Source organism: Rhea americana, unplaced genomic scaffold (assembly GCF_003343005.1).
Source record: "Rhea americana isolate MKP2758 unplaced genomic scaffold, rheAme1 scaffold_21, whole genome shotgun sequence".
In the NCBI taxonomy this organism is placed as follows: Eukaryota; Metazoa; Chordata; class Aves; order Rheiformes; family Rheidae; genus Rhea; species Rhea americana.
In genome coordinates, this window is record NW_028186258.1 from 2121920 (window position 1) to 2143428 (window position 21509).

General features: G+C 52.8%; 2 protein-coding genes across 2 annotated transcripts in view; both read right to left on the reverse strand.

The window, feature by feature from the left end:
• MRPL58 (mitochondrial ribosomal protein L58) overlaps positions 1 to 326 on the reverse strand; it is a 2634-nt gene extending 2308 nt beyond the window's left edge. Inside the window, exon 1 of the mRNA XM_085304815.1 lies at positions 133 to 326. Coding sequence (XP_085160941.1) covers positions 133 to 291 — 159 coding nt within the window. The 5' untranslated portion in view covers positions 292 to 326. The remainder of the gene's footprint in view (positions 1 to 132) is intronic.
• Positions 327 to 3201: 2875 nt separating this feature from the next.
• CDR2L (cerebellar degeneration related protein 2 like) lies at positions 3202 to 21503 on the reverse strand. The gene is made up of 5 exons (XM_085304552.1): positions 21359 to 21503; positions 10595 to 10707; positions 9060 to 9208; positions 8131 to 8295; positions 3202 to 6066 (listed from the first exon to the last, which is right to left on the reverse strand). Exons 1-5 carry the CDS (start codon positions 21435 to 21437, stop codon positions 5181 to 5183), a joined length of 1392 nt encoding a protein of 463 aa, XP_085160678.1. The 5' UTR covers positions 21438 to 21503; the 3' UTR covers positions 3202 to 5180.
• Between the last annotated feature and the right edge of the window lie 6 nt (positions 21504 to 21509).

The following is a 21509-nucleotide window of genomic DNA, read 5'->3' on the forward strand; positions in this document are numbered from 1 at the left end:
TGCTGCTCCCGCCTCACCCCGCCCCCTCCGCTGAGCACCGACCCACCAGCCCCGCGCCAGGCTCCGCCCACCACGCTGACCCCGCCCCCGCGTGTAGCCCCGCCCCCCGCCCCTCTTCCGGCCGGCACTCACTCCCGCGCCGCTGGTGTTGGTGCCGCCGTCCTGCCGCGGCGGGTACAGCTTGTCCAGGCTGTAGGCGCTCCGGAACTCCGCCCCGGCCGCGGCCCGCTGCGAGAACCCCGCGGCGAGCGGCCGCGGCGGCCACAAGCCCCGCAACATGCGCGCCGCCATCTTGGCTCCCAGGGTGCACCGCCGCCGCGGCGTCCCCTCGGCAACAAGAGCCGCGCGCGCTGCGTTCCGGGCTGCGGCGGGCGGGGAGCGGCGTCGGGGCTTGGGCAGGGCCGCGGGGAGCCGCCGCCGCGGGGCCCGGGGGTGGGGTGGGTGCGAGGTGCCGACGTGGGCCCTCACGCACCGTCCAGGCCTTCACCAGCCGCCGGGCTGCCAGCTGAGGGTGAAAGTGAGGCGGCGAGGTCTTCGCGTCCTAGCCCCTCGCCTGGAGGCTTTGAGCGTCCAGGTTTCTCTCTGCTCAGGAGTACCATTTTCTTTATTTTTTGAGTGAAGGCTGATGTTGTGGTCCGTGCCTGTGTTTCGAGGTCCAGGGCTGTCAGCGACACGGAGGGGAGTAAGGAGCTTGTGGAAATGCCTCAGCTCTTAGCTGCTGTGGCAGCTGTCATGTTGGAAGGGTTGCGCCTGAGATGGGCAGGAATTGCTATTTTGGGCACTGAGGAGACGCGCGGAGCAGGGATGGATGCGGCTGTCATCCGCCCCGGTGACTGGCAGGAGCTGACGAGCTTCGGTTTAAAGCTGCGGGTGAAGTCAAAACGGGTGATTGCAAGCCACTGTAAAGGCAGTGCAGCATGTGATGGGGAGCCGGGCTGGGTCCTGTCTGGATAATCGGAGCAAAATCAGGAAGCCTAGTCCCCAGGAAAGGAGCAAGTGCCAAAAGCCGGAGGTCAGTCTGCCCTGACTGATGCTGCACAGTGCTTTGCTTTAATCTAATCCCTGTGGGTTTGCACCACAGGCCTTTAGGAAGAGAAGATCCTGGGCATCTTATGCTTTGCTTCCTCCATTCAAGCTCAGCTGAAAACTAAATGCTTTAAGAGAGAAGTTAAAATTGCCACAGACAAGTCATACCATCTGGTGACCTTAATTTCCACCAGGGAGCAGGTAAACGTTTGTGATTTGTAGCCAGAGGGATGGGTAAAGTATCCAAGATGACTCATTTTTACCAACAGTTGTTAAACATGTCAGTGTTACTGTTGTGCTGGTAACACGTGCCAAGAAAGGTGTCATTTTGCAGTGCGCCGTGAGGCTGAGAAAGGAGTTTGATGGTGACACAATCAAAGTCAAACCCATGCAAAAGGACACTTCTGGTCTTGATCCATTCCCACACTGCATCGCCTGATGCACGCGTCCTAAGAGCTTTTGTAAAAGTGAAATGATGTGTACTTGGACCATGTTGAAAACGAAACATCCCCAAGGAAGGCAGCACTTGGGATGGTGAGATCTTGGATGTGGCCCAAAGAGATCCAAGCTTTTTGATTTGAGTAATGAACTGGCTCAATATTGATGCTGGCTTAGAAAGCAAACTCATCCAATTTGGTGATGTTAGTCACTAGTGAGCAAGAGGAATAGTAAGCAGTCCCTAAAACATGATGCAAAGGCTAGTGTGTCCCAGGAGCCGTTCACTCTTTGTGTGAGTGAGGGTACAAGCAAGAAAGGTAGGAGCAAGTTTGGACTTTAAGGGACCTCCCTGGAAGTCCTCGCTCCTGTAAGATGAGGGAGAGTACTGAAATCAGTAAACGAGTATTCCTCCCTGGGAGAACTCAAGCTCTGTAAAGCCTTTGAGTTCATGGTTCAAGAGGTCCATCCCTATTTCTAATCATGGGTGCTTTTCTGAAGGGGTATTTAAACTGGTAGTAAATTAAGATGCCAGATTAGAGCTGGTGGAAGTGCACTTGGGAAATACCCTCTTTCAAATTCAGCATAAAACTGGATTTGTGACAAGCTGTGTCCCTTACCAATCCCAATGGTGTGTTCTGAATAGGAGCGCTGTTTTTTCTAATTTCTGAAATTAGGCATTGGTTCCTGTTATGGAGTGGTTTTTTTCCATCCATTTGAATTTCTTTCTGTCTTGAATCATTGGTGTGTGCTGTTAAAGAGGTGTTGCTTTTTATTAGACCAGTTTCTGTGATAAGCAGAGTGGCTGTTTAATGCTCTTTTTACTTCTGAATTGAGTTGTGCAGTTTTACTTGGCATTTTCAAAGCACATTGAAAAAATCAGATAAAGGTGGGGTAAAGGACAGAAAATGCTTATTTTCTCCTCCTTTAATCACTAAAATCCTTGCTTAAGAAAAATCAAGGGACTATGAATCCCACAGTCATTGTGAACATATTTATATGGCCACTAATACTTTTAGATGCAGGAAAAAATGCCCTCAGCACTTTGCTGAACAAACTACTGATGCATTGCAGCTGTTCCTTTGTTAAACCAAATACTGTTACTTGCATCAGTCATTTTTTTGATGTGTGGTTTTCAAGAAGGACCAAAGCAAAAATAGCATTTGAATTGCAAGCTTAGAAATTTTGCAGTTTTATAGAGACTTCAGAGCTGAAAAAATAACCTTATTTTTCCATGTAGCAAATACTAGTAGTCCAAATGCATAAAATGTGTTATATAAATAATGTAGCAACAGAATTCACTATATTCTCCGTGCTTTCTACAAAGGAGCCTGAAGCATTTTCTTGACCCAAATCATACATGAAAATCAAAGACATAACTCTCCTGCTTTTCCCAAAAGAAAAAGGAACGATAAAGAAAGTCTTATCTTTGAGAATACTGGTATTCCTTTTTATTTAAGAAGAGAATAAAACATTTTAAAGTATATTTAATCTGATGTGCACTTAACTGTGATGTTGGTTTGACACACTAGTGTTTAAAACAGAAAGTGAAGGTGATCCTCTCCCTACACCTATGCAACAACCAGATGACTGCAGAGCAAATATTGGATGACTTAAAACAACATTGCTTCAGCTACCCCCCAGTCCAAATGTTTAAGTGTAGGGTGTTGATGTTTGTTGCACCAGCTACCGACAGCAGCTGCGCTGGTGAGTGCTATGAGAAAATCAATTTGACACTGCTTTTGTTGCTGTTGCTCATTTTTATTTTTTTTATACAACTGCTTTCAATTATAAATAAATAAGGCATGAAGGTTCTCCATACTGTTACAGAGCTGATAGCCACAATAGTGCACATGGCTCCTTATGTTTCTTGAATTTGGGGCCATTGGGCACCTGAAAATGCAGAGCACAGAAGAGAGGAGCGTTTGGGTAGTTCGATGAGGATACTTCCAGAACGGGAACCTACGGGGAAGCCAACGTGAGAGGCTGTGGCGTGATCTGGGCATCCCATTCTTGCCACCCTGTCTCAGTGGCAGCCATCTGAACAAAAGAGAGGGCTGAGGGGGTATTTCTGCAATATTAATTTAATTGTGAGTGAAAGAAAGGTAGCTCCTCATAACGTCAAGGCCTTAGATTTGGAACATAATTACATTTTAACAGCCTTTCCTCTCCAAAGTGAGATTTATTTTAGTCAATATAGCAAAAATCCTAACCAATTTTGAGATTTTGGGATGTAAACTGGTAATTATAGAATCCAAATCTGGTCTAAAGTTTCTCCAAGTGGGTACGGAATAGGTAGCTTACACCGAACTGCTCCTTTCTTGTGGCTCAGTGCTCTGGGTGTCGCCTAAGCTGTAATGAAATGCTGCTTCACTGCCTAAAATGGATGTCTGATCTAATGACGTCAACATCTAGTTTATGAAAAATGGAAACTGGTGATTCCTGAGACTGCAGTGGCCTTTCGGCTGTGTTTGCGTGTCTGTGGAAGCAACAGTGAGGAGATTTCAGTGCTGGGAAGTGAACTGGAATATGAGAGGTGCACCCTTTGGAGACAGTAACTCAGCCAAGTTCGTTTATTTTCAGCAGAATACTGAAATCTGTCCTCCCGTCTGGGAATATACTCAGAGCAAAAGTGTGGGTCACTGTGTGATCAGCACTACTGCCAGGGCCAGTGCTCTCGATGCTGTAAGAATATGATGCTTTGTTATTATCCTTCTACTACATGTGAGTCACTACTAGTCAGTTTTTGCAAGCCCATGCAGGTTATATTTGAGGAGCTTGCTAGAGTGGGGCAATGCCAACCTCTGGAATAGCACAGCACAGAGAGCTGCTGCCCAGACCATGCCCTGAAGGCATGCCTCCGATACTGTAATAGCACTTATTGCCTAGCTTATGGGAAAGCCCTGGTCATCAAGTTCCTACCAGGCATAGCAAGTCACCAGGGTTGAAATATTGGGGCAGATTTAAAGCAAGTAAATCCCGTATGCCTACAAAGTCTGGAGAGTATGGGCTGAATTACTAAGTGATGCTGATGAAGACAGGACAATCAGTTTTGTTTCTCTTCAAGTTTGTCCAGTTGCAATGAGCTTGCATTGTAAATAGCTGAAAAACCTGACCGATAAGAGAATGGCTTAGATAGCAAGAACATGCTGCCCTTTAAGGAAGGGGAGAGGTTAGGTGAAAGTCTCTCAGGTACAAGCGCAGGTTCTTAGCCATAAAACCGAAGTGGAGGGGTTGGGCTGATGTTCCCAAACAGCCCCTAAAGTTCTGATGGCTTTTTCTGATTTATTTTGTAACATTGCACTCCAGCTGGTGCAGAACACTGGAGCACATCCAGGCTTTTGCTTGCAGATAATCAGAGTGACTGTAAGACAAGCTGAAAAGGGTGGAGGAAGTGATCAGTTTTCTTTTTTGTGATGTGGTTTTTGTTGCTGATTTGATTTCTGGCTGCGGCAGCAACTCATGCAGAGATTCATTGTACAGTTTCTCAAATTCTCTAACTACAATGTACAATTTTTCCAACAAGTTGCCCAGAGCCTTAGCTTAAAAAAGTGACTTAAGTCTCCATGACATTTCTTGCTTTTAGAGTCCCCTTCCCATACAAGAATATAACATGAGTCTCTTGAACCTTCAAAGCAGTGGGGCCACAAAAATTTCCTGGGGCTAAAGAGAAGACTTGGCTGTTGAGATTGTATGTAGGAGCTGCAAAGAGTCAGGATTCATTTGCTGCTTTTGTTTTTCACTTTTGTCGCATTGATGTCTGCTTTTGTTTTCTGGATGCGGGAGAAGATCTCCTTAAAAAGAGCTTTGTACTCAGGCTGACTTTGCTCCAGCCGCTTGTCCACGGCTTCCACGTGTTTAGTGATGGTCTTCTCCATGGTTTTACGTTCTTCCAGCTCATGCCCCTCTCCCCGGAAGTCTCTGAAGGAGCTGTCACGAGAGATGGGGCGGGAAGTTTGGACCCCAGTGTGGCGCACACTGTCCTTGTGCTGCCGGCATTTGCTCAGGAGCTCTTCGTATTTCTCCAGCAGGGCATGATACTGCTCATCTACTTCTCTTAGGATGGACATGCCCCGTTTGCGCACGTTGTTAGCATGCAGCGTGTAATTGCCCTCATGCCGGCTCACAGCATCCTTGGTCACGATGGCATTGAGTGCTGTATCACTGCAGCTTTTCCGAACAGGATGGTTTGGGGAAGGTGTCATTGACGGCCCATGATTTTTCCCTCCCTCTTCCTCAGAGAGGTCGATGTAGTCTGCTTCTGGGGCGTTATTCAGCGGCTCAAGGAGGGCCTCAGACAAGTTGTCTTCTCTGCTGAGCAGATACTTCTTGACTTGTTTCATCTGTTGTAGCTCCAGGAGCTCTGCTTCCAGTTCCTTGATGCGCAGTTTGCAGTTCTCCATCTCACACACTCGCTGCTCGAGGTCTGAGTACTCCTGAATAACGGAGGTGTATTCTCGCTCAACTCTCTCCTTCCGCTGCTTCTCCTGGTTGACTTGGGACCTCAGGGAGTTCACCATGGCTTGGAGACGCTCGTTCTCCCGCTCCAGTGGCTTCTGGTTGAACTCCATCGAAGAGCTTTGGACCTGGAATGCATCCTCATACCTGAAAGAGAGAAAAAGACTCTTGAGAGAGACTAGCCAAATGACAGCCTATGAAGGGCTCGGATTGCGGCTTATTGTCATGTAAGTAACTCCACAGATGCCCAGAGAAAAAATAGCCAAGTGAATATTTGACATCATGGAGAGAGAGATTTTTCCTTCCCTGTGTCCAGAACCACAATGGGCAGCAGAGGCCCTGCTGGACAGGAGGACCAAGCTATGTACCAGAGAACTTACTGTTTGATCTGACAACACTGATGGAAGACAGAAGGGAAATGAAACCCTAAAAGGTGAGAGACTCATCCCGTCAACAGACAAACCACCAACACTGTTTTGAAGCAGTGAAGAATGTTCATGTGCTACCAGTCTGATTGAAAGTAGGCACCTTTGGATTTTTCCTTCTGAAGTTCATAAGGTACTTGCTGCATCTACCTTCTGACTCTAGAACAAGATGGGGAAAGGAGCTGTTTTGGTTTGGGGGTATTTGCCCACTTTCCATTTTCCTTCATGCCCAATAACACTGGCATAATCTAGAGGGAGGAACTGTTGTGAAGGCAGAGCCCCAGTGATCCTGCAGGATCTCCTGGAGAAGAAAGGAATTGGTATGATGGAGTGGAAAAGCACCTCAGGAAACTGCAAGCTGCTTTTTCTCCACGCCTGCTGGACTTGTGAAAGGACTTGTGTTCAGGTGCTCACCTTTGCTTGCAAAGGGAAGGTGTAAATACAGAAAATTTTTATGAAAAACTGTGGAAAGCTTTCTTTTCATAAAGGTCGAAAGAAACTTATAACAGAGTTGCCCCTTTTTCATTGCTCTCTACAGTGGAATCAATATAGTGATGTAAAATACACTTTCCCCTTCCCTCAAGTTGCTGTCAGGAAATCCATTTTGCCTTATTCTCAATTAAGTGCCCATGGTATCCTATCTTTTTCAGAACACACTGGAAAAAAGCACCACTGCTTCCCCTGAGGGGCATCTATGGTAGCGGGGGGTATTGAACAGATTTCTGAGTTACTAGAGGGCATAGTGACCTTCAAACCAACTGCAGAGCTGAAAGCCAAACTCTGCAGTCCAGTGGCATTGAGGGCAGAGTGGTACTGGGGGATGGTGGGGAAAAGAACCACATAGACATTAAGTGGATTTTGCTGGGGGATAGATTATACCCTTACAACATCCCCATTGCTGCTGCAGTAAAAATGTTGGTTGGTTGTGTCCTCTGGCAGTGGATGCTTTCAGTAAAAAAAGTTTATTGATTGCTTATCTATTTAAAAAAGATTCTATTACGGACAAAGCTGAGCAAGAAATGCCTTCATGAGGTCAATGAATTAACACAGTGGCTTGGTTTTCAGGAGGACCAAGTGTGCACTAATGATGAAGGAGTTTGTAGAGCAGCTGGCACCACGTAGCCTGTCTTGGTCTGTGAATGGTGCTCTTGGGGCTACCGGAGTCATATGGGGCAAAAATGCACTGGCTCAGTTGGGTTCAGTGCGCAGGAGATGCTGCTCCTTTGTTGGGAGGGAGCTGCAAAGGGAAGGCGAGTTGTGCTGGCAGGCAGGTGAGCCTGCTTGGGCAGGCCAAGCTAACGGTTCTCTTTGCATGATGTGTTACTGGGAGGGCTGTACTGGGAGAGGCTGGTTTGACCTGTGGAGAGATCAAGCAACGTGTCCTGGCTGATGTGTGCTCACAGCTTCCTGCCAATGTGCCAGAACCACAACCCTTCCAGATAGTGCCCGTCCCTTTGGCCAGTCCCAATGCAGCTACAGAAGGTGACTGAGGTCTCCTTCATAGCCGTTCTTGCCCCTAAGAACGTGGTTGTCAGTCTGTCCCATCGTCACTGACGCTGGGTTAGGCAGGCTCTGCCTTGCCAACTCCACCTGCTTAGTTAGGCGCGTGAGAGACAGGGAGGTCCTGCCTTCATCCCCAGCTCTGCAGAGCCTGGGTCTGTACAGGTGTGTGTGGGGGGGTTATGTGTACCCTAGAGAGGCTGCCCCTGCTCGTGGGCAGAGGAATGGGGGAGTTGTTTGGAGGTGGGGGCGGAGGTGAGGCTGAGCCCTCCCCGCTCCTCTGTACCTGGGGCTGGAGCACAGCTCCTTAAGGCAGGGGAAAGTGTGGATGGTTCGGCGCCGCTCCCTCTTCTCCCGACGAATGCGGAGCTGCTCCAAGCTCCGCATTTCTTCCACCTGTTTCTGCAGCTCCTCCACTTGGTTCTGCAGCCCCTCGATCGTTTCTGTCAAGCTGCAGCGAGGCAGAGAGAGAGCGAGCACAGGTAAGGAGGCCGTACACAGCGCTCTGAAACGTTTCTTCCCGCGAGGAAAGAGTCGATCTGGGGAAGGTGCTTCCCGACAGAGCTCAGGTCTCTCGTGCGCGCCCTGGGAGTGTGGCAGCTGAGCCGTAGCTTCTCCTGGCAGTGGTAGGTCCCTCTCTGCACGGCCCTTCTTGAATGGGGGTGTTTGCAGAGAAGGGTGGGGGATCGAAGCAGGGCCAGGGGATCATATTAATTTGTGACCTTCTAGTCTCAAATCAGCTGGCTAACACAATCACGCCTGGGGCATAAGTGCTATTGTGGAATATCTCTGCACTGAAAGGCTCGGGCAAGCAGGCAGCAGTTTATTCCCCCCTCACTTCTCCTGCAGAAATAAATAAGAAGAGACCGGCCAGAGACCTGGTTTTGTCCTGGCTGTGATCGCGATTGGTAGAGCTCTTTGCTCTAAAATCCCCTCTCTGTGCAGTCACTTGCAAAAGATGCAGTATTGCAAGGACATGGCTTAACAGGGTGTTGTTTCCAGGGATGACCTTGATCATGGGCCAGTTTTATGAAGTTATTGACAAACTGGTGTTTCAGCACACACTAGCCAGGGTTTCTCTAGCGGCTCTGTGCCTGCTGTCCCTAACAGGCTGTCAGCTGGTTGAGCTCCATCCAGCCCTCGTCCCAAGGACGCCCATGCCGTGGCTGACCTACGTTACCCGGCATTGCTCGGGTGGGAGGAGGGAAGCCGTACCACTGTATCTTCTGTTGGGACGTCTTGCTTTCTAGCACGAGCTTCTGGTTAGCTAGCTCCAGGTCGCGCGCTGTCAGGTCCAGCTGCTCGTAGACTTTCGCGTGCTGTTCGTTCATCTGCCGCAACATCTCCAGTTGCTTCGTCAGGTACTGCAAGAAAACCCAAAACAAATACACTCCACATCCAAAATCCCAAAGGATTTCAAAGCAGAATTCCCACTGCCTTTGTTTCCTTGATATGATGTCTGTTATCTTCTGCCTGCCTGGAGCCTCTTCCACGATTTCCTACTACCTGGTGCCCACTGTAGATGTTTTTGTGTCTAAAATGCAGCTGGACTTCCCCTGCCCTCTGTGCACGGTCTCTCTACTGAGCTGCCCTCTCGCTCACAACGCCCAAAGCGAGCCGATATCCCTGAGAGCGTGCCCCTCCGCCAAAGCGGACTGAAACTGGCTGTTGGTTGCTGGATCGTTTGACAGGTCAGCTCCAGAAGCTGCGTTTCCTTTGGAGCTGAGGCTAAAAATCTGAGTCTGTGAAATGCGAGGAGACCCCTGGGCTTTGCTGGTTTGCAGACCCCTTCCTGCCTTTCTGAGACGGCTACGGAAAGACGTCCTGCGAAGCACCGGGCCTCCTCTCCGCGGTGCCAGGGGCTCGGGGGCTGCAGCTGCGTAAGGAACCAAATCTCTGTGGCTCGGTGTCTGCTGGCTGAAGAAAAGTGATTTTTAAATCACTTTAGAGCAGGGGCATCTGCTCAAGGGCTCACCCTCAGCTGAAATCAAATCCCAAAGGCTTTGGTGGATTTACTGAAGGGCTGATGTGGGCAACAGCTACATCACCAGTTTCCAGGCTCTTGCAGCCCGCATGTGCTCCTCTTGTGAGCTCTCATCCCTCCTCTGCCCTGCATCTGTCTAAATCGGTGGGTTTTCAACCTTTTTTTGATTCACAGATGCCTGGAAGTTTTCCAGTGGAGGAAATCCCTCCCCGTACAGTAGGTTTAAGCCTCTAAGCTTAGTTCTGAAGGCCCTTAGAAACAGTCCCCTGACCCCAAAGGATGCATGAAGCAGGAGTTCGGATTGCAGCTTTTGAGAAAGCAGCTTTGTTAGCGGCATAAAGCCGGGCTCTGTTACAGCAGGGCCGAGGGGCCGCTGAGGATGGTGCGATGGTGAATAGCTGGAATCAAGGAAAAGCAGCAGCGGAGCAAAGTTGTGCAGGGGAACGGGTGCGAAGGCTGGCGTGCGGGCAGGGAAAGGCCAGATGTGCCCCAGATGCAACCAGTGCTGGTTGGGGAATCTGGTGTGCACATCTGGAGTGTGGGGGGGAGATGCTGAAGGGGGAAAAATCCCTGTTAGTGGGGGAAGAGGAACCTCATCCAGGCCTTAATCCACCCAGCTTCAGGCACGTATGGAAGGGACTTTACCTCCCTCCTCCCCCTTTGGTACATCCCTTCATTTCTGCAAGCTGTTTGCGCTGGCGGGGGCTCCCGTTCCTAACCCCGTGACAGTGGGGACAGCACCGAGCGGTCCCTGCTGCGTCTCTACCTCTATTTCCTGCACTTGCTCCTCGTTGGTCGCGTACATCTGCTGCAGCGAGTCCTCCAGCTCCTTATTGCGCTCCAGCAGGGTCTTCCCCAGCTCGGCTGCCAAATGCAAGTCTGGAAAGGAAAGGAGAGGAGCTCAGGGACCGTGCAGGATCTGGCCCTTATGCCTTGCTGGGCCCCCAGGATGCTCTTTAAATTACATTATCGTCTCTAACGAAGGGAGCTGAAGCTCTTGCAGCAGGTTGAGTGAAGCCCGCTGATGCAAAGTTTGGTGAGGAGGAACCACTTCATATTCTCCCTTTTCTACCCCTCAAAGCCTTTAAAAAGCTACCGAAATAGTCAGACCTTAGCAGAAGTGCAGGGAACGTGGTGGTTAAAGTTGTGGTCAGCTGAAACACTGGATTCGTCACCTCCTGCTTAAAAAAAAATATCCAAAGTCCTGCGCTGGCAAAGCCTGAGTGTCTCAGGTGACGCTGCTTGTGGCCCTTGGGTGGCACAGCTGGCGCTTGCAATATCCCTCCGCTTTCACACCAATTGGTTGTTTCCTTAAAGCCCTGTCTCCTGGGATCATGTGGGTTCCCAGCTTTCCTCACTGCTTTAAAAGGTGAATTTCCAGCTCTCACATTAGAAGACTGAAAATACAACCGTGACCTTCAAAACCAGAAGGTAAGGAACAGGTACTAACGCATGGTATTACTCTTTCTGTTTCCAAGATGGTCATCACACAGTAAGGGCTGGCAGTGCTATGGCACGCGCACAGAGCGGGATTTGCCACCCCCGCGTTTTCTCAGCCCTTTGCAACACTCTCATCTCTGGTGCACAAGCAGCAGCATGTTTTGCAAGGGCCCTGCTGGAGCTGGGAGCAGCTGTACTTTATTCCAATGGTTTATTAGGCCATGCTGTTGATTGGGAAGCAGTGATACCTGGTCATTAGGATAAGAGGCTGGGGGTGGGGAGGGCAGGACACCTCGGAGGGATTTGGAGCCTGGGAAAATCAATCTCTCACACTTCAAACGTCACCTCTGTAAAACGAGGCTGATACCAACATCTCAGCCGTGAGTGCTTGCAGGGGAGGAGCTGTTGCTAGTGTGGGCTAAGGGATCCTCCTGACAGCTACAGCGTGGGAAATACCGTTATGGTATTAGTTTGCGTGGTGCCTATTTTGCTTTCTGCATGGCTATAATGGTGCCAGAGGCTGGCTCTGCACATCTAGTCCGAGCCGACAGCTGTTCGGTGCATCCCTGCGTCTCCCCTCCACCGCGGGAACAGGCTCTCCAGCTGGGGCCTGCATTGCAGGGAGTTATTTTAGGATGCGACCTTTTTAATTACAATAACCATAATTGCACCGTGACCTGGTCCGAGGGCTGCCATCCCAGCTATGAGCATAATCAAGACGTTGGCATGTATCCCCATGGACAGATGTCCTTCACCTATTTTACAGCCACAAAATTTCTCCAATTTCCAAAGTGCCCTTGGGAGTCTGAGTGTCTGACAAACTGGCCGGGGAACGGCAGGAACAGCCAGCAGAGACGGAGGAGAATTTGTGCCTTAAAGCTGCTTGCGGCTGTATCGACCTGCGCCGGTGCCTCGCCGGAGCCTGTATCGCTGCTCGTGGCTGGCACCGTCCTGCCGGAGCGACGCTGCGAGGAGGCTTCAGCCCAGCGGCGCGTGGAGAGGGGGCTCTGCGCTGGGCTCCGGGAACGAGCCGAGAGCGTCCCCATCCCTGCGGGTTGCATCAGTGCTTGCCCACCATATGGCATCCAATTTAATCAGCTGGGGTTGAGTTAAGTGGATTAGGCAGCCCAAGATCCCGCGTTGTAATTTAAAGGGCTCCGTCAGCAATAATTTAATGGGGGAAATGGGCAGTGTTTGGGGAGAAGTGGGAAAGAAGAAAGGATGGGGCTGAGCTCCGGATGGGGAATTGGCCCTTCTTTGAGTGTAAGGGCCTGGGAAGCTCCAAAGATACGGGGAAATTGGTTCCTTTAGTGTCTCTAAGCAGCTGCAGCCATCGAGATGTGCCCGCTGGCCAAGGCATCCCCTGTAATCCCATCTCTGTCATTCCCTCGCGGCTGAGCCCTCTCTTCCCACCTGTTGGGCTCCCTGTGGCTCCGTGGGGATGATGCAGGGAAGTGCTTTAATACCATCTTTAGACCAGATCCTTGTTGCTCCTAGCACTAACTATGGCCCCTATGGGGCTTGGTAGGACACCCTTCCCCTCCTCTTTAGAGACCCCGGAGACCCTAGGCTGAAGGCGAATTTATCAGCAAGTTGCTTGGATGGAGGGAGAACTATTTAGGGATCCTCTCTGCAGAGCACCGTGCTTTCCCCATAATTTTTTGTATTGCTCATCGCTTCTCTGCAGTCAGATCAGAGAGCCGATACTGTCTGACTTGCCCTAATTCAGCAGTTATTCCGATGCCTCCGTTCCCCGCTCCTTGCTCGGCTTGGAAGAAGGAGTAAGGAGGCAGAGCAAGGCTGTGCCGCGCGTCCGGTCGGTGCGACCGACCCGCCGCCCGGGAGCGCCCGCCCGCCCGCGCTGAAGGCGTCGCTAGCGAAACAGCCGGCGTTCAACTTAAACGGTGCCTTCGAGGACACGGTGTTGGGACCCCCAGTGCTGCCCAAGTCCTGTTGGGGCGACAGGGCCCGTAGAGCACGGCTGCGAAGCGTCCTGGCACAACCAGCTCTTTCCCCTCTGGCCCTGGTACTGCAGCGAGCACCGATGTGACCCTGCTAATTAACAGCAGCCAACGAGACTCCTGCGCCTCCGAGCACAGAGCCGGGCCGGGAGCCCAACGGAGGCGGCGAGACCATGTTTCCAGGTGAGCTTCAGCGGGGAAAGCGCCTTGGCAAGGAGGGAGGGGAAGAGAACAGGGAAGGTGTGGTAGAAAGCAGGGGAGGGGAGAGGGGCTCTGAGGCCAGCCGAGCACGGTGCCGGGTGCTGCGGCCTTGGAGGCTCCTTCCCTTCAAGCGAGGCGGAGCGCCGCTGTCCGGGGAGTCCCTCGGCGAATCTGCGGGGTCTGCATCCCCAGGCAAGCTTCAGAAAATCCTGAGCCACGGCTCGCGGAAGGCCGCGTTTGACTGAAACGGGCCGAGGTGGGCGGTGTCGGGTACTCGCGCGCTGCGGCACCGCTCGGCAGCGCTGGACGTGCCCTGCAAGGGCTCCCGCGGCGCCGAGCGCTTCCTGGCTCCGTGGGCTTCCCAGCAGCTCGCTACGTGGCCCAAAGAGGGTCTGGAGGCGTTTCTGCCTTCCTGGTGCTGTTAGTTGTTGCTCTGGGGCTTTGCAAGCCTGGGGCCTGCCGGGGGGATGTTTTGGCTGCTCCCAGCAGAACTGTGTCCATTTGCTGCTCAAACCAGCCTCGTAAATATAGTTTTCCAGAGGAAGCCGCCTCTGGAGCAGGCACTCATCTCTCCCTCATCTCTCTTACCTTGAACAACTCAACCGTTTAGGCTGTGAGAAAACGTGCCCGCTGCTCAGAGGGGCTCGACATCTGCTGTGCCAAGGGAAGGCAAAGACTTTGCCCCTTATCTTTAAATAACTGCCCCTGTCTCTGGACTTTAGCTGGTGGTTAGGATGGGCCAAGTTTGACCCACAGCCTAGGAACAGCTAGCGGAGCCCCAGTGTGGGGGTCTCTGGAGGAGGTTCAGGGTGGTTGGTAGCTGATGGATGGGGTAGGCGGAGAGTTAAGAGCTGATGTTTAATGCTATTGATGTTGAATTTAATTGCATTTGCTGTCTGCTCCATTACACGTGGGTACTTAAGAGTCAAGGGTAGGTGCAATTATTCCTTTCCAAATGTAAATAAATGATGCTATGCTGATTTACCCCAGGGTAGAGTGTCCTTGCTGCTCATTTATTTTTTAGTTGCAAGGTATTGCACAGTCTGGGTTCATTACAGATGAACTTCAGGCTTCTTTTTTGTTTCATTTTATGCTCTTGTTCTTTTATGCCCTCCACCATTCTGTGTCCCTGGGTCTCTCCGGATGGGTGGTATGTCGATGGTTGAGACCTAGGGTGGCTACCCCGGCCCATGAGATGTAGGTGTCTATGCAAACACGTGTACAGCCGCCCACCCCCGGGCCCACAGCAGTCAATGTGCGATTTGCCATGCTGTCGGAGCATGGTAACATGGAGTAAGTTATTAAAGCACGGTTGGGCCCCATCTGCAGCTTTCCCTGCTGTTCTCTTATCTAAACAGCCTCCGTGGTTGTGTTTGCCTTGTCGGCTGAAATGGTTTCAGAGAGCTCGCTGGCTGGTGGCTCGGAGGCTCCGACGCTGCGCCTGGATCAGAAAGCATCCTGAATAAATACAGGTGGAGTCGCCGGGGAGGAGAAGAGGGGAAAGAGACAGCGAGAGAAAGGAAGCCAGCGCTTTCCTGCGCACATGCCTCCTCCCGGCAGCGGGGAGAGCGCCAGCTAGTTAATTATGGTGGGATGCAGAGGACCACGTGAGTAGAGGCTTGTGCTCTTTCAAGGCTGAAGACGCAGAGATGCGTGGATTGATGCCATGGGGAATCTCCCCCGCGGTTTTGGGGGGCAGGAGATCCTGACAGACCCAGGAGGGCTGATGAGGATTAGCACGAGGGTGACTTTGCACAGGGTGTGCGTGTGCACGCGTGTGTGTAGCTCGCAGCAAAGGCGGCCGGCAGAGGCCAGGACAGCCGGTTCGCGCGGAAGGAAACGGCCCCGCCAGCGACGGGCTGCCACGGCCGCGTCGGCTCTCCCGTCCCGGCCGCGCTCCCGCAACGCGCTCCGCCGCTCCCGGCTGTCGCAGGCCGACGCAGCTGCCCCCGCCGTCCCCTCGCCGGGGGATGCGGGCGGCCCCGGCGGGCCGGCCGGTCGGTCGGTGGGCAGCCCCAGCGGTGCCCTGCAGCTGGAGCAGCCCCCAGGGCTGCCTGCCCGCACCGCGGCGGCCGCGTGCGCCCACGCGCCGCTTCCCGCCGATCAGGGGAGAGCGGGGACGCAGAGGAGCCTTCTGCCATGTTAGAGGTGAATACAGAAAACAGCCCGACCCTGTGCAGCAAGGCCAGAAACGTCCCTGTCTTCTCCAGCCTGGCTCTGGAGAGCAGCGTGCTCGCCTCGCGCGACGCTAGCCTGCGCTGCTCCCTTCCGCTCGCTGCGAGGAAGCGCTTCGAAGCCTCGTTTAGCCACGAGCCCAAACAGCCCCTCTGGCTAACTCCTGGCAGCCCGTACCCACCAGTGCTGGCCTCTGTGGAAAGAGGCCCTGGCCTCAGGCGCGTTGCTGGTGCCGTTTGGTGCTGGGTGGGAGCATAGTGCTGCACCTTCCTGTCCGAGTTTGCAAGGAAAGGGGATGATCCAACACTTGGTGAAATCCCTTGCTGGTTTATTTACGCCCAGCATTAGTTTTGACTGTATTTAGTGACCTAATGCAGGGAGATGCTTCTTTAGGAGTTCAGCACCAGGGCTGGTTTTCAGGAGGTAGCTCGACCGCCAAGACGGATACTAAGGCGATGCGCTCGCTGCTCCTTGCTTTGCCTCCTGCAACACAGCGGCGCTCAGCCACCAGCTCGCAATCCGGTGCGTGTTCCCAGGACTGAGCACTTGCTTGCACGCCAAGAAAACTTGGAAGATGGTGTGATAACATCCTAGTTACAACTGCCACCGCTGCAGCTCCGTAACTGGAAGAGGTCAGAGTCGATCCAGATACTGCACGCTCTAACTGCTAAAATTTGCAAGGAGGAGACAAGTTAACTGAGAAGTACCAAGGTGGCTGCACCACATGCTAGACCAACATAAACTAAAGTAACTTGCCAAAAGAGTGCGAAAGAACTGCTGTGTAAACCTGCAAAGGAACTGTCACTGTTTGGAGAGAAGGTTTGTAACTGTTTGTCTAGTACTCATGGAAAAAAAACCAAACTAAAAGCAACAGAAAATCAGTTTAAAATTTCCAGCTGCAGGAAGACCAGCAGTTGTTCAACATCTGGTCCCATTCCTCCAAGGTATTTTCTGAGAGACATATTTTCTTAAATTTTTGGCCTGAGTATGTGTTTTTGAGCATGTTAAGTAGTAGCTTTGGAAGCTCTAAGAATGCATCTGCTGGAGCACACGGAGATCTTTTAGAGTCAGATGGGGTGGGGATATATCACTCCACTTCTTTGAAAAAGAGCTTTTAGCAGAGGTGATAACTGTGTCTGAAAATGAGAAGTTGTGCATTAGCCTGGGCACTGGCACTGCTTTTTGGAGAAGCAGGATTGGGCCCTGACGCTGTCATTGCTCTGCCTGTCACACGGACTCGGCACACGCGCCCTGTCACCGACCGGCGCTGGCTGGTACCGAAGAAATGAATGAGGATTGGAAAACGCGTCCGTGGAGGCACAGGCGACAGCGGTGGGGTGCTCCTAGGCCCCGAGCTACTGAGGCTCAGGATTGCCGAGGACGGAGCTACGGATGGACCGTAAGCCCTTCGTGCGCAGCCTTGACAAGGAGCAATGCCTCTGCGGGTTCTTCCAGACGGGAGACGGAGAAAATTCTCCAGTTTCTTCCCTCCCTTCTTCTCTCCCTCTTTCCAGTAGTTCTTCTAATTCCACTCCCTCCCACAGCTGGAAGTATGTGCCTGGTTTCAGCAGCTGGAGAAGGGAGTTTCTGTGCGAGGGAAATCCCGAGAGCTGCTCTGCGCGGGGCGCTCTCGTTCCCTTCCTCGTGTACCAGGGGAATCTGTGTTCTAGGAATATTTATCTTTCCAAATCCAGAGGCTCTTATTGCTTCCTCATCTGAAGGACTGACCTAAATGTCATTTTAGTTCCTTGTCTGCTGGGGCTTTCTAGTCCCTCTTGTCATTTCCAAGGCTAAGATTCCCCAGCAGCTCAGCAATTAGCCACCAAAAACTTCCCGCTACCGGGAGCTACCTGCGGTTCGGCGCTGCTGAGTGAGCGAGTGGCTCAGCTGCCGCGGGGACAGCTCGGTCCCTCAGACCGGCACCTGGGGAGGAACGACAGCGTGTTAACCACGGCGCTCCTGGCCTGTTCCCCAACTGCACGGCTTATTTCCCAAGCTGGGCAGCCGGGATAACTGCATCGCGAGGGACAACTCGGGGTACCGCCTGCTCCCCAGCGCAGTGAACGGTTTGGGCGAGCTGACGGCGTGTTGCAGCTTTACGGCCCACCCCGCTGAGGTTGGACGGTGGCAGAAAACGGGCAGTTGTGGCTGCTAGCTGATGTTAGCACCGATTTCCTGTGCTCACAGTGACAGCAGGGCCAATCCCGGACTGCTTGTGACCCTGTGTCTTTACAAGGATGAGTTGGGAGTGGTGCAAGCTCAGCACCTTGTATCATTTTCCTTCTTAGCATGCAAGCAATCACATGCTTGGCAAGGGCAGGAATTAAAATAAGGTGCTTAGATCTGGAGACCTTTAGAGGTGACAGCCATAAAGTCCCAATTCGGCTTTGCAGACATGTTGGTCCAAAAGTTTGTGTGGCCTCCCGGGAGGAGAGGACTATCGATCTCGAAGCGGCAGCGAGATGATGTGCTGGTTCCTGGGGTGCCTCTGGTCCTGCTGGCAACTCGGAGCGGTGCTAGGCAGTTTAATCCACCCAGGAGGAATTGCCTGGAGGCTTGCACAGTGTCCAGGTTCCAGGGGCAGCACGGGTGGCTTTTGGAGCCCTTCTCTTGGCTGCGCTCTTGTGCTTTCTGGCTGAGACCTGAACTCTGGCACAGGGATGGGGAGACTGGGAAGATCAGGGAATTCAGCAAGGAGAATGAGGGAAGGAGGCTCTAGGAGTCTGGTACGAGGGAGACCGAGGCTGGAAGTAGCTGGCGGGTAGCTGCTAGGCTCCGTCTCCGCTCTGTTTGGATGCAGATGTGACCGACCTGGCATGCAGCTGTTGCGAGCACAAACGTGCCTAACGCACGGCAAAGGCGCCCCCGCTCTTCCCCAGCTCCTTTCTCTAATCGTAGGTCCCGCTCGGTCCCGCGGAAACCGGCTGCACCGTCCGCCCTGCGCTCAGGGCGCGATGCAGCCGTAGCCGCGTCGTGGGCTCCGGCGGCTGGCGAGCGGCTCCCTGCAGCCGCGCTTGGCCCCGCCGACCGCTGCCGGTCCCGTTTGAACGCTTGGGGCCACCGATCCCCCAGGCCTTCCTCCCAGCCCGAGCAAGGCGACGCTGGGGCCGAACCGAAGCAGCGCTGGTGCCCGCGGGAAGCTTGGCAAACAAGCGAGGGCAGGCCGGCCAGCAATCCGCCGCTCCTTTTTTTTTTTTTTTTTTTTACATTTTTTTTTAAATCAGAAAGTGAGGGAACATCATGGGAGCGAAACGCCTCGGAGGACACCTGCGCTTCGTTCCCTCGGCCCTGTTTGGCCGCCCGGCTGGGATCCGAGTCCGTGCTCAGGCGCTCAGGTGGGGTCACCAGAGCCCCTCCGGGCGGGCGGGCGGCCGCTCCGGGACGGGCGCGGGAAGCGGGCTGGCGTCGGCTTGGCTCGAGGCTGGAGATCGGCTCTCGCTGCCTCCGAGGCCCGAGGTGGGTGCTTCAGAAAACCAGAGGGATTGGGGTTGTTCTCCCCCCCCCCCCAAAAAAAAGTGTGTTATTTTGACAAGTTGGAGCCGGAGGATGGGGGAGGGAAGTAACAGGTGCTTGGAGTGGAGCTGGAGGCATGATTTATTCCACGGTGCTAAAATGGTTAATTACCATAATCATCACAGAGCTCCTAGTTAAGCCATCCGTTGCTTAGCAAACAGTTTTGGGTGTAAATGTAATAAATATTTGACGATACTGTGAAATCGGGATAAAGGCCCAGCAACCAACCGCTTCGCGTAAAACCTTCTCCTTGCCCCCAGCTTAGGCTGCTTTTATTTCTTCCCACCCCCGGCTCCTAACGACGCGTCTTTCAGCCTAGGCTTTTGTCACCCGTCTTCCCGACGCCGCTGCCCAGCGCGGCGCCTGTGCGCGGCCCCCGGCGGCCCCGGCCCCGCGCTCCCGCCACCGTCTCGCACCGCCACCCGCCCCCGGCAGCGGCCGTGCGGTCGCCAACAGCCTCCGGATGCCGCTACGGCTGTAGCAGCGAGGTACAGCGCGGGCCGAGACCGGCGCTGGCCTTAGCGACGCTTTGTGCATCACGCGAATTAACAGTGGTTGTAATCACCCCGTCGGACCTTTCCGGCTCCCGGATTTCAGTTAAAGCCTGCCCCAGCTCTCCTTCTGGGTTTGCCTAAGTCTGCGCAGCCCTCGTCCTTATAGGAGGTTGCAAAACCCACCGCTGGGCTTTGTTTTGGGTCTGTTTTCTGTGTATGCTCAAAGGTGGCATCTCTCTGCAGCGTCAGTCCAGCATTTGGAGTCAGTTATTGTGCGTTTGCGCTGCTGGGACAGAGCTGGGAACGCGGCCTGCAGCGGGAAGGTGTTTTTAGTGGTACGTTACCGGTGCTGACTCACAAACTTGAGACCAGTGACAGCGCTGGGCTAAAAAAAATCAGTCAGTCCCGCGTTGTCCGACCCTCCCTGTGTTCAGTCTTAGTGCCGCTGTTCCTCAGCCCGCATCCTGCCCCTGGCCCAGCGCCCAGTCCCCTTGTGAGCATGCGAAGACGTCACCCAGAAATGTGAATTTCTGAGCGTTCAAAGGCTGCACTGTTTATTCAGCTGATAGCTGCAGCTCTGTTCTCTGCCCTGGTTTAATTCAAGTGTTGTCTTCCATGGAACAGGGCCTGATATGCAGCTAGGGGGACTTGCCATTAGCTGAGAAGTTGGGGTCAAAAACCAGCGGTAAAATCGCTGGGGACCAGTTATCACTCCCTCCTGAGCCTCTGCCCTGCAGCTGAAGTTGTGTAAACTTTAAATCGTGACATAACGTGCTGGTGGGCCGAGGCACTGCCGCTGCAGCGGGGCTGCACACCCTCCCTGGCAGTCAGCCGGCTAAAATAAATACGCAGCTGTAACATACCTACAGTGCAACATCTTAGAGGGGCGACTCTTTTCAGGTATAAATGATTTTCTCTATATATTGACAAATCTGGTTCCTTTAGGGGCCGCTTATCTGAAACAGGATTTCTTCCAGCTGTTTACGTACTGCATGTTGACTCAAAATGCCAAGATAAGCAAAAAAAAAAAAAAAAAAAAAAAAATCCCCAAATACACACAGCTACCAACTGTCCAGCCTTAAGATAAAGACTGTGCGGAACTAGTGTAAATGTAAGTACAGTTACTTTAAAACAAACTACCAAAGTGAATGTTTATCTTTCTCCAACTGACCTATTTTTGTTGTTTGAAATTACATTGATTTTTCTCTCCTTCCCCATTTCTCCTGTTTTTATGGCTGCCTCATAAAATCTCCAAGAGTAATTAGGTGATTTAGAAGCTTAAGGTCCCTTTGGATTTAGGCTTTTACACCAGGAGCTTTTGGGAAACACTTTCAGCATCCTCAGCTTCACAATAAATAATTCCTGATGTATTCATTTCTAACCAGTGTGTTGGATAACTACCTGCAAGTGCTCTGAGATTAAAGCAGTCTATCGTAACTCGCTGGATGTGGTTCTGCCTGCAGCAAGTTTTCTGGGGAATCAGCTTCCTTGTGCACGTCAGACACCAAAATCACCCCTCCCGGAGCTCAGGCCAGACCGGGGCTCCCTGCCTGGATCCCTCGGGTTTAAACTTCGTGGTGCCGGGAGAGCAGTTCGGAGCAGCTGGATTTTCTGCGGCGGTGCCAGCGCAGGACGAGGCGCTGGGCTTGCAAACCGAGCGGGCGGCCGGGCAGAGAGCATCCTGCCGCCCCGCAGCCGGGATTTGCCCCTTCCCTGGGGCTGCCCCCCCCAGCCCTTCATCCTTACCCTGCTCCAGGTCCTGCTGGTCGTACCAGGGCTCCTCTTCCTCGCTCTGAAACTCCTCCATCCTGCCGGCGCTCAGCATTTAGCACCAGCGGCCCGGGGAGACGCGCAGCATCCGCGGGTGCCGGGCGGGTGGAGGGGCGCGGAGCGGGGC

What these genes read in the sequence shown, in the direction of transcription:
- CDR2L (XM_085304552.1), bottom strand. Translation starts at nt 21,437, where the DNA reads ATGCTGAGCGCCGGCAGGATGGAGGAGTTTCAGAGCGAGGAAGAGGAG. An exon ending in TCCCAACAGAAGATACAGTG is followed by an intron (nt 8,296 to 9,059) that starts GTACGGCTTCCC and finishes GCCTCGCTGCAG; the next exon opens with CTTGACAGAAACGATCGAGG. An exon ending in GAGCTGTGCTCCAGCCCCAG is followed by an intron (nt 6,067 to 8,130) that starts GTACAGAGGAGC and finishes TCTCTCTTTCAG; the next exon opens with GTATGAGGATGCATTCCAGG.